This window comes from Selaginella moellendorffii, unplaced genomic scaffold (assembly GCF_000143415.4).
Source record: "Selaginella moellendorffii unplaced genomic scaffold, v1.0 SELMOscaffold_253, whole genome shotgun sequence".
Taxonomy (NCBI): domain Eukaryota; kingdom Viridiplantae; phylum Streptophyta; class Lycopodiopsida; order Selaginellales; family Selaginellaceae; genus Selaginella; species Selaginella moellendorffii.
The window spans coordinates 1-11,275 of NW_003314511.1; the positions used below are offsets into that span (position 1 = coordinate 1).

An 11,275-nucleotide genomic window follows, 5' to 3' on the forward strand; every position below is an offset into this window, starting at 1 on the left:
GAGTACTTCGTTGGCATCCCCGAGTTGTCCAACCACCTGCGCGATAAGTGTTTTAAATGGTCTTGATCTAACGAGAATGATAAGCACAGTAAGACAGCTTACGTTGAATGCGTGAAGCATCTCGCGTTCCCGAGCTCCCCTTTGAGGTGGAGAAGGCAGTCCTACTGCCTCCAAGTTTTGGGTCGCTGTTTGAGCACGGATGTTTGCCATGCTGGCTGGTACGTCGTTGATGTTAAACAGCCTCCAGTTGATCAAAGGATCGTGAACAAATGCCTGCAGATGCCAGCGGTTTTAGCCATGGAACAATGCTGAATGAAAAGCTAATACCTCCATCATGGCCATTACGCTGTCTTTGTTTGATCTCAAGACGTGCATCACGTCCTCGCAAATCGACCGGAAGTTCCCTTCGATGCCACTAACTTCCATGGCCTTTACTAGCATCCTTGTCAATCGAAATGGAACCTGCAAGACAAAGAACTACCGGTTTGAGGAGCGAGCTTCTCTATCGTTGCATCACCACCTTTTCAGGAAACTTCTCCCGCGTCATCGCTGCCTCGAAGCAATCCCCAAAGTCAATGTGCAGAATTTTCCCGCTGTAGCGATTAAGCATTAGATTGCTTGGATGTCGATCGCCTAAACCAAGAAGGTATCCGACCTGAAGAGAAGGGAGTATAAGTTAAGCACATCCATTATCAGTGCGTGACGACGTTACCATGCTCATGACGGCTAAGCTACGAGTGTAGTTCGTTCGCCGTTCTAGCCAAACTTCTGAGGTTTTGCTTTTAAGCCAGAAAACCTGCCACAACCAAGTTAGCATGTCTCAAATCAGACGAAGAAAAATCAAACCTTTGCCAGGTCATCACCGTCGGTCGCCTCCAGAGCATGCTGGAATACCTCGACTTTGGCTATAAGAGTAAGATGATCGAGATCAGGAGCGAACGACACCATGGCACGATGTTCAGCATTGACAGGAACCTGCAAGTTTTGGTTCGGGCAATGACAGGCTGAAATGAAAGTCTACCTTCCGAGCATCCCGATATTCACGAATAAGGTGATGTAGAGTGTCGCAGTTTGGGACCCATCCAATAAGACCGCTGTTTGGAGAGAGCGGAACCACGTCATATCGCTGAATGGAAAGGTCCTTCTCCGCCGTGTGCCGGGCATTCGTTAGAAGGGTATTTACAAGCCCAAATAACTAAAACGCAACCCACATGTTAGTAAATCGATGTCCTGTGAATCTGATGTTACCTGCATCACGCGCTCGTCTTGTCTAAGGTCTTCATGGCCCTTTAATAAGAATGTATAATCCTGGCCATCGCTGCCCTTGATGGTGCACTTCCGAGGTCGCTGTTTCGATGGCATAACTATGAGCTGTGGATCAAAACTCTGTATTGTCACAACGTTCGCTTCCGGACCTGTTTTAAGAGGAGCGTCTGCTTAATAAAAGCACAATAAAACGCATCACCACGTACCAGGACGATATGTTCCAGGGACAGCAAGTTCCAAATTGCGAGCATTGAGAAGAGCAGGAGAAACATATTGAAGTTCCAGAGTAGTTACGCTTGGAAGCTGCTTGTTTATACGTTTAAATACGTGATAATAGAGATCCCAAGCCTAAAGCCAGCACACCTCTTCATTAAAACACCAGAAAAATGGAGATAGTACCTGTGTGAGTTCCGCTTCATTACCAGTACGACGATATTCCATGCACCATTCATGAGCTTCTTGCAATTCTCGCCCATAAGCCTGCGCACGAATGGTAGTATGTCATCCCGGGTTCGATATTTAAAATTAAAAGCTTGCCTGTACGAATGCGATCTCTTTGAGGGTTACGGCACCTTCTTCCTCTAGTTTACGATGCAAGGGTTCCAGCACGTTTAGCATGCCCTCCTTATTATGCTCCCCAAAGTACAGACGGCTGGCTTCTTCAAGTGCTTCGTACCACATTTCATGCCAGAGTATGGCCACTCGTATAAGCTCCTGAGAGACTAATTGTGCCTGGAGAAAAAAAGCTATAGACGTTATCTTCGCGTTTCTCACACAAACTTACTTGCTCCACAAGAGCTACGTGATGCTGGCGAACTCTGTCAACAACTGTCAAAGCAGCAGTTTTCCTTGAGGAGCTAATGGATTTACATGCAACTAAAAGCGGGTACATAAGAGCCTGCACGCTGCATTGTTAGAACATAAAACGCTTAAGCATTTCAGTTAGACAACAACCTGAGGATGAATCTGTCCAATGCGTACAAGGAGTTGTTGGATAAGCTCTCGGACAGCGGGAATGTGCGAGTGTATCCGAGCAATAATCTGCGGCAGGACCACCAGCCATGTGTCGATTATCACGTGCTTAAAACCGTCTTGCAACGCAGCATAAACTTCATCGGAAGCACCATGGTTAAACCAGAGCGTCAAAAGCCGTAGAATATCCTGAAAGTGGTAAATGTTAGCCATCCCAATACACTACATCAGCACCAACCTGTAAACTATCATCCCCGCCCTTGTTCGTGGACGCATTTGCAATGGATTTGAAGTATCCAGAAACAGCTGACACCACGTGATGAGCAGCCTTTACCGAATCTCCTTTCAAAGAGTAATGTGACAAGGCCGCCGTGTTGAACAATGCCCACCTATGCCAAGCCTTCCCCCACGCTCTCGCATAATCGATTGCAGATTTATAGGCAGAAGATATTTCTGACACGGGAAAAGATTCTATCAAACATCTAGCTTCCACAACCAGTACCTCGTATGGATTCGTCGTTCAACCCTGTCGTCAAAACACCAGCCTGGGCAGGCGGCCGACTGGGCAAGCTCGGATGTAAAGACCAGTTCCAAGTTCCTAGTTTCAAATAAATACGTGCAATGAGAGGAACCGGCGACACTCCAGAACTGCCAGAAGCACCCTGAGGTGTACAGTACATGGATGCTTGGCCATTCGCCAAATCTAATGCAAGATACTGCTTAAAATAAAAAAGAAAAGAAAAACACCGCATAAAAATTTCATTTATGAAGAAACAACAGCGAACCTGAAGCCGTCTATAGGCGGTTTGCCTTTTCGATTCCTCGCCGAAAGACCAAAGGTATTTTAAATATGCCAGCATCACTGGAGGATTAACGACGTAGCCAGGCGGAGGATCACTTTGTTCTGGATCGTACTTCACTCAAAAAAAAAAACAAAAAATAACACGTTAGCAAAACTAATAAAGAGTTGCATGAAACCCATTCACCTGAAGAAGTTTTATCAATGTTGCGTGTGACTGACTTACTCGGCCACTTTTATAGCAAAGAGAAGCGAACTTCAGCCATGTTTCGGCATCTTCGGTAGGAGGAAGCACAAGCGTTCGAACAGATAACAACCTTTGCCAGACCTACAAAAAAAAACAGGCAACATATACCTCGCTTGAACGACATAAATATACCTCAACGTTTCTTTTCGCTCCTTGAATACGATCCCGCCACATTCTCCTGATCAATGAAGCACGTGCCTCAGAGGCAGGGTTCCCCGTTTGCAGTGTGCAATATTCGATAACCTCTTCCAGTTCTGCTAACTGTTGAACGCGCACCATGTTGCTGTATGCACGGTCGTAACTCTCAAGAACCTGGACGACGCAAACACTTCAGCCCCCGTAAGGATGATATGAACGCTTACCAATGCCGCAAGCTCTGTCGCTAAGCATTTTCGTGCCCGTTCGGCATATATGCCCGCTTCATCGTACTGAAAGGAGGATCAGGGTATAGAGCACAATTATTTATGGCATTGTCTACCTTAGAACGCCGAATGCATAAAACAGCCCGGAAAAATGCCCCTGCAAATCCGGTTCCAGTGCCGTCCTGGCCTCGCGTAGGTACGTTCATTTCATCTCCATTATCCATCTGAGACACGTACTCTTCCATTTCCTCCCATTCACCCATATTCCATGCAGCACTCGCAGCCTACAAAATACATTCAAACATAAACAAATTGTAATCATGAGTCAGCTTATTTTGTAGTACCATTGGTGCCATCTGAAGCTGTGCAGAAGGTTCACTCCAAGTCTCCCTGCAAAGTGTACTCAACTCTTCCCATCGTGCCAATGCCACCAAGCACCTCATTCGACCTGTAACAGCCTTTTAGTATACAGTAGACATGATTGGACAGTATCACCTAAAGTGGGCTCCAACGACGCGTGAGGGCTGGTAGCTTGAGAGGCTTTTGCCGTGTAAGCATCGAGAGCGGCTTCCCAGCGTTGAAGCTTCTCATACCTACGACCATAATTTTCTGTAAGATGTGTGTTGCAACAGCAAATACTTGCCAAGATTCCTTTAGTTGAACTCCGAGGTTACGTTGTGCATATGTCAAAATTCCAACAGCCGCCTATGCTTACAAGGATAAGGGTAGTGTCGTACATAAAAAGCTTACCTCATGTTGGTGGAGTTGGTTATTGACATGAATCAAAGCTTCAACGGCTCCAACAAGCTGGTGCTTTTGTTCACGAGCAAGGACCATATCAAACTCCATCTCTTTGTAATGTAAAGCTTTTGCAAACAAATGACACTAAAAAGGTGATGTTAAACAATGAACAGAAAATCGCAATTACCTTTTCAGCTAAGCTGCCAAGCGTTCTCGTATCCACAGGCAGAGGGTCCTCATCCCGTTCCATAAACTCCGCCTATACAAGAAGGTAAGCAGATAAACGTGATGAACAGCGCGGCATTTACCAGATTCAGGAGAGTTCCAAGAATATCTGATGGAATGTTGGGAGACGTCAAAGCGTAATTCAAACTTCGTACTAGCTGTTTTTTGTACGAATCATTAAGTTGGGACCAGCAACTTACAAAGGCAACTGCAAACAACTCCCGTGCCACGTGAGGCTGCAAAGGAAAAACACTGGTTTACTGTCAAGAATGAGTTTAAGGACTTGCCTGGCGTTGTGCTAAAGGAGCACAGGTTCTTAAAGCGGGAGAAGGAGACTCTTTCAGCAGCTCTAAGCTGAAGTGTCGCATCCACTCTGACCAGTCTTCCTTTGTGCTTCTTTGAGAGGATTCCCATGCAGATCTTAAGTGTACCTCGTTAACCTGCGTGCCCCGTGTACTTAAGGCATTTTCGCCATCCAATTCAGGTCCATGAGATGAAGCAGCTATATCCGCTTCGGAAACTGCTGTAGGCCGTACATCCACCAAGATCGGGTCTCGCCGTTTAAGACGAGATTCAATGGAATCAAACTGCGGATGCTGCAGGTAACAAGATGTGAGTCCAGAATCCGATTATAATTATTGTTCAACCTGCAAGTGGTGACGTTGAAGTAGCTTGCGCACTGAAGGAAGAAACATGGTGAATTCTGCTCCAAGGACAGTAGCCAAAACACATATAGCATCCACAGCATCGTTACGCAACTCATCCTTCGTGCTGCGGATGAAAAACGAAGAATTTCCGTTATGCAACATGCAACAGTTAACAAATAAGAAGGAAAACCTTACCCATCTAGAACGCTCAACAATGGGTGTAGCAAAGAAGACACATGTGCAGTGACCTGAATTAAAATATTACAATTTGTATTCGAGTCATGAATTTTACCTGCATGCAAGGAAGAAGACGTGAAAAGGTTTTGATAGTAGATCGTCTTATATCCATCGGCGCATTTGAAACATCCGGCTTAAAAAGGCGGACTAAGGCAGGTAGTACTAGGTGCATGTGCTCATCCAGAGAAGCTGCAAAGACGTTCAGGACACAAGTAAAACCAAAAGGAAAAAATGGTTACCGCCAAATACTTCAAAAGTGTGCAAAAGAGACGCAACGTAGGCATAGTCAGCGTTGCGTTCAGCCTCATTCAAAGCTTGAATACATTTAGGTAGAATCTCTGGCATGTGTATCCGAAACTCATCGTGAAGAGCGACACAGAGTCTTTCCACAAGATGCAAAATCTAAAAAGACAATTTTGCTGAGTGAGTGAAATGCTTGAGGGCGTCTTACTGGTGAGTGAGGAGCGGAACGAGGGCTTGTCGGAAGGATCATGTCTAGAACAAGAGAAAGAATGCTTGAAAGATACTTCCGAATGTGCTGCAACAAAAAAAAGTGTTGCAACAAGGAAAAGAACAGCTCAATCATACCTGACGGACAATTGCAACAAGGTCTGCAAGCTGACAAAAGATAAATTCTCGTAGATTATCTTCACAGTTTCTAATGGTCAACAAAAGGTCCGGCATGACCTGCGAATGGCGGATTTGTACAAGGACATCCACAGAAGGCACTTTCCACTTACCTGCGGTAGATAAGGTACGCAACCAAGACCCATGACCTGCAATCCCTTCCACTTTTTACGACCGCCATATCAATAATACCGTACCTTGCAGATGTACATAAGAGATTTAACAACACTTTGATGGTATATCGATGATGAGGGATCTCGCAAAGTCCGCATGAGAGCATTGATTGCAACCTGCAAGCGACACCTTAGTTACAAAAGCCAATGGATGCCGAAACCTTAACTGTCGAGTAATAATCTTCTGTAGCTGCCGATATTCCACCAGTAGGCCACGCTTCCATAAGAGACTCGTCATTTGTCTGCCCGTGTACAGTTTCCGACAAAGAAGAGCGATTGCCGTCGCTTGGATGTAGCCGAAGTTCGTTGCGTTTGTTGACGTGCGGATCTAGCGCACCAATGACTCCAAGGACCTAGCAATTTAGAGATTGAGCTAGTCCGTGATAAACAAATCTTCCAACCTTTAAAACTTCATTCCTTGTAGACCATTCGAGTTCCCCATTCAGCAATATTCGAAGTAGTAAACCCAGCAAGTGTGGAAACTCCGTATACGGTGTCACGACGTACCTGGAAAACAACAAGAAACGCATGTAATGGTCGTATACTACATTTGTAAATGCCTACCCAGTGTTCTGGACCAGTTGACCCAGTGTTCTCACAGCAACATCCCGCTTACTAGCAGCAGAAGTGTCACGAAGAGCATCCACAATTAACGGCATCAGGTCCTTGATATGCGGTCTTATTGCGCACCCAGCCTGTAAAAGAGCAAAGTCTGAGTTTCATGCCTCTCATAAAACAAAAGTGGCTTACCACTCGAGCAAGCTCCCCCACGGTTGCCATTACCCCGGATACAACACCAATATTCCCACTACCTCCACTTCCTTCACTTAGTCTCGCCACCAAAGCCTGCATGTAAGGAATGAAATTTCTTCGTACTTAAAAAGATTTTAACCTTATGGATCGGAATAACGTAAGGAGTTATTAGAGTTTCGCATGCTCTTATCAGCGATCCCAACAGAATAGCACTTTCCTCCTTGCTTTTGCTATCCGCGCTGTGTGTCCCACATATTAGACACTCAAACACCACTCAAATACCAACCTGTGCTCCATGTCTGTCAAGAGCTGTTGCAAGTGACGTCTCAAAGCCGGACATACATATGCAGCATTTTTGTCTGACAGCTTCCCCGCCATTACAATGGATAGTTTTCTGACTTCAAACGACTAAAGGCAAGAAGATTAGAAGCCATCCATACCCCCCAACCTAGCTATTACCTGGTCGTTGAACGCTATAAAAATTGCTTTCAAACAGTCAGCCTGAGCAAGAAAATCGTAGAAGCTCCCGTTCGTTCCAAGCGAAACAAAAACATCTTCTCTGACGGAAGCATCCGTATCAGAAACAGCAGCAACTAGAAGTTTTTCCAGAATCTGTGAGCATGACCCGTAAGCATGAATAGTCAAAGAGAATATACAAAACGTACCTCTTCGATGAGAATCCGATGCTTTCGAAAAGTTAAAGGACGACCAGAAGTGAGTCTGGAAGCTGATCTGCCAGTTATAGCAGTTTGATACGAATGCTCAACAAGCCGACAGCAGCATCTAGCAGCGTGACGTCGGACACCAGCATCATCATCTTCGAGGTGCATAACAACTGCTTCTCGCGCGAACTCAAGTAAATCATGCCCCTGCATAAATCACTAAGATTATCGTGACATACTGTATGGCAAGTACCTTGAAATTAAAATTGGTCAAAATTTTAAGCGCGAGCTGCACCAGTGCGGGCCCTTGAATTTCTGAAGAAGGAAGCCCCACCGCCTTCTGTGGCAGTCGAACAAGAAGACTTTTTCTTTGCGAAAAATATGGCGCTTTGCACAAAACCAAGGAAATGAAATCCAGTAAGCGCTCCTGAATTGGAGGTAAAAGGGACGGCAAGCTGTAGAAAAATCGTCAGCATTCAGTTTCGCTTCAAATAACAAATGCCACCTTGTCACTATCTGATTCAAGGCCTTCTCCAGCGTTGGAGTAAGGCCGGTATCGAACATAATATCCAGCGTACTGCGAACGTGCTCTTCCATAAGCGGGCCAAGAGCTTCAGTCAGGTTCCCAACGCAAGCAATAGCTTCCATGGACGGTTTTCCGCGACGTGGTTGTAGCTGGCAAACAAAGAAGTATAGAATGAGAATATAAAAACCAACTGAACTGAAATAAAGTACTGCATCACGTATAAAATTCATAATCGCCGGCAGATATTCGCCAAGAGCGCATCCAACTGCACCTGCCATCTCTCCCAGCGCAGCAAACCCAGTAGAACGTTCGCTTGGATTGCGCATAACAGCTACAAGATGATCCATGGACGTCTGTATCAGCAACGATTAGGCACTACAGCGGAAAGTAATAGTGGCACTTACATTGAAGTAGGAAGTCACAAATCTATCCCGTAGAAAATGCGCAATGCGTGGCAGCAATGATGTGATGCTCCTGCGCACTAAACGGTCCCTGTGATCTCGAAACTTGAACGCAATGTCTAACACCTCCTTGTAGCGAGACATCATGAATTCTCCCGTGTTCCTTCGCAAGATCTTATGAGAACAAAGCCTATCAAGAGCTTGCAGTACCTTAAAAGCTCTCCAACAGCAAGCAGCGACCCGTGGATACTTTCGACAGTAGCATTTTTCCCTAGGCCATCTTGCGTAGCCTCAAACATTCGATAGTACCTGCAAAACATGAGATTGTCGTAACATTAAAACTGAGGAGTATACACACCATCGCACTCTCCATCTTGTTTCCCGTGTTACTATCACCGTCAGACATGCCCGAAGAGCTTCTACAGCATGTTCACGAATAGCTTGCCTAGGATCACGCAAGGCAATCCAAATAGCGTCGACAAATTCAGGAACATGAACGTTAAACACAGTAGGCGCTTGATCTGCCATCTCCTACAGATAAAAAGGAAGATTGGCATGAGCACAAGCTAGGTGAACTACACGCACCTTTAGAATTAGAACTGCCGCAAAGCGTCGAGATTCTCCTCTCAGCCATTTCAATGCGCATGACACCTGCAAGATAATGGTTGATTTCTCTGGGACTGTGGAAAATCTTACATACCTGAGACTCAACAATGTCAGCTGTTTGAGGACCCGTGCTCACAATATGTCCAAGAACTTCACTAGCAAGCACGAGAACGTCCGGATCTTGCTTCTCTTCGAGCACTCGCTTAACGCAATTCGCAAACTTCATCGTCTTGGTTGCGCTCTCCCCGAGCTCCACATCGATGAGCACGTCGATTGCTCGCAATGCGCCCAGATTGTCACTTACATCGGCGCTCTCGATCAAGCAGTTGATGCGATCGTACAGAATATCTAGGAATTTCGTCAGGCCCTCGGCAGAGAGGTCGCGCGCCTCCTCCTGAACGTGCTTGCGCAGGGCTGCAGCGGCAGCTCCATCCTGGGATTTGGAGAACGATAGGATCGGATTGAGAAGCTTTCGAATGCGCGCTCACCTTGATCGACGCTGTCTTGAAACGTAGCTCGGATAGAAGGCGCTGCAGCGCATCTGGAGGCCGAGGCGCCACGCCTTGGGCGCCTGCCATGGCCAAACCCTAGAGTTCCACTTATCGCTTAAAACCCTACATTCTTTGGGAAACATTTGAATGAATATTGCTCCAATTTGGAATCAAGACACTCTGTCACATTACTCGAGGATGAATGGGATTGCTTGCGAGTGGAAGTTATAAGTGAAGCGATTTGAATTAGAGTCCACCAACGTGAAAGTTTGGACTTTTTATAGCATTCTCACTTCCAGGAAACAGTGCGTAAGTTTGCTTTTCCACTATTAAAACCTGGGATGAATCACAAACAAGCAATGAAACGTATCAAAGATCGTTGTCATTTAGTATGTACGATTTCGATCAAGTGAACTAAATCTAACGTTCATCACTATATAATCTTATACTTCTTTATTCCTTTCATTACCTATCGCTGTTTTGATAATCTTGTGAGCTATTAGTTTGCTGAACTCGTTGCAAGAATAATAGCATTTAAAAAAACTTGAGGTTTAAGATTTAATGGCCCGAATGGATCTGGTGCGGGCAGCTGTTCATGTTTCAAGGGCAGACTTGCCTCACGATGTCGCAGCTGAAGATTTGGAGCAGGCACAGGCGCTGGTGACCTATGCGAAGAGCAACTTCCTTTTTGGCGTCCTGTTGTGGATTCTTTAGTGGCTTTGCTCTACCTCTCCAGATGCCTCTACGGGAATGTTTGCGAAGTGCAGGCTTGCAGCGCCTCTTCGCGTGTTCACAGAACAGGTGCACTGTCTCGTCTCCTTCGGCGATCGCCTGGAAGCTGCTAATCTAACAGACTGGAGAATGTGATGCATTGCCTGGGTCTGGGTTTCCTTGCCTCCATCGAAGATATCTCTCATATGGTGTTGCAGTGTTAGACTGGGAGAAGCGTGCTTTCGGGGATCACGAAAGTATCAACGCTCGACCTCTTGAACCTGCCAGAGCTCCTGCAGGCCTGCTCTTAGGTGGGAAAATTGCTTGTCATTTCTTTTACTTACCGTATGAAAGTTCTTCAGATGCTATCAAAGTTGCAGGAAAAGACAACTTCAGAAAAAAATATTCGATCAACAGTTAAAACGTAATAACACTGTCTTATCTTGCTCTAATGTATTTTTCCAACAGGGGCGGGTAAGTGTGATCATCTTGCTCGTTATGTTGCTGAACTATGTTCACTTGGCAGAATTCCAAAGTTCTTCGATCTTATTGCCATTAGTAGTACCGGGAGCGAGATTACTTTGTCTCTCTACCTTCCAGAGCCCAGGTATTTTCATCTAAGTTACAAGCTGATGATCTTCGGATGTAGGGTGACACACGCTGTAAATGTTGGGGTCCATCAACCACGAGCTCGGTCTGAATGATCATCTAGCAGATCAGCTTCTAGAGCGCTTGAGGGAGCTCGTTGTCTCCACATATAGCCAAGTTCAACATGATGGAAAGGAATGGGATTTTATAGACAAGGGTGCTTAGCGCCTCTCACCGTTGC

At 45.7% G+C, this 11,275-nt stretch overlaps 1 protein-coding gene across 1 annotated transcript; it reads right to left on the reverse strand.

The window, feature by feature from the left end:
* Nucleotides 1-6: 6 nt before the first annotated feature.
* Nucleotides 7-9,854, reverse strand: LOC9648514 (serine/threonine-protein kinase TOR; the record flags this gene model as incomplete). The annotated part of the gene is made up of 52 exons (XM_024667929.1): nucleotides 9,733-9,854; nucleotides 9,339-9,677; nucleotides 9,224-9,289; nucleotides 8,997-9,169; nucleotides 8,849-8,947; nucleotides 8,642-8,801; nucleotides 8,447-8,590; nucleotides 8,217-8,386; nucleotides 7,965-8,166; nucleotides 7,715-7,918; nucleotides 7,509-7,661; nucleotides 7,336-7,457; nucleotides 7,189-7,288; nucleotides 7,047-7,142; nucleotides 6,861-6,991; nucleotides 6,698-6,803; nucleotides 6,464-6,649; nucleotides 6,321-6,413; nucleotides 6,237-6,272; nucleotides 6,085-6,183; nucleotides 5,948-6,034; nucleotides 5,736-5,898; nucleotides 5,552-5,685; nucleotides 5,455-5,507; nucleotides 5,260-5,383; nucleotides 4,900-5,208; nucleotides 4,696-4,848; nucleotides 4,575-4,646; nucleotides 4,397-4,531; nucleotides 4,290-4,351; nucleotides 4,142-4,239; nucleotides 3,991-4,094; nucleotides 3,763-3,930; nucleotides 3,647-3,712; nucleotides 3,417-3,596; nucleotides 3,225-3,365; nucleotides 3,024-3,152; nucleotides 2,741-2,954; nucleotides 2,477-2,691; nucleotides 2,221-2,427; nucleotides 2,051-2,164; nucleotides 1,804-1,998; nucleotides 1,666-1,746; nucleotides 1,473-1,614; nucleotides 1,249-1,415; nucleotides 1,022-1,195; nucleotides 847-975; nucleotides 713-796; nucleotides 521-655; nucleotides 328-462; nucleotides 103-273; nucleotides 7-36 (listed from the first exon to the last, which is right to left on the reverse strand). Coding segments are annotated over exons 1-52 (7,140 nt in total), but the record flags the coding sequence as incomplete, so codon positions are not given.
* Nucleotides 9,855-11,275: the final 1,421 nt, after the last annotated feature.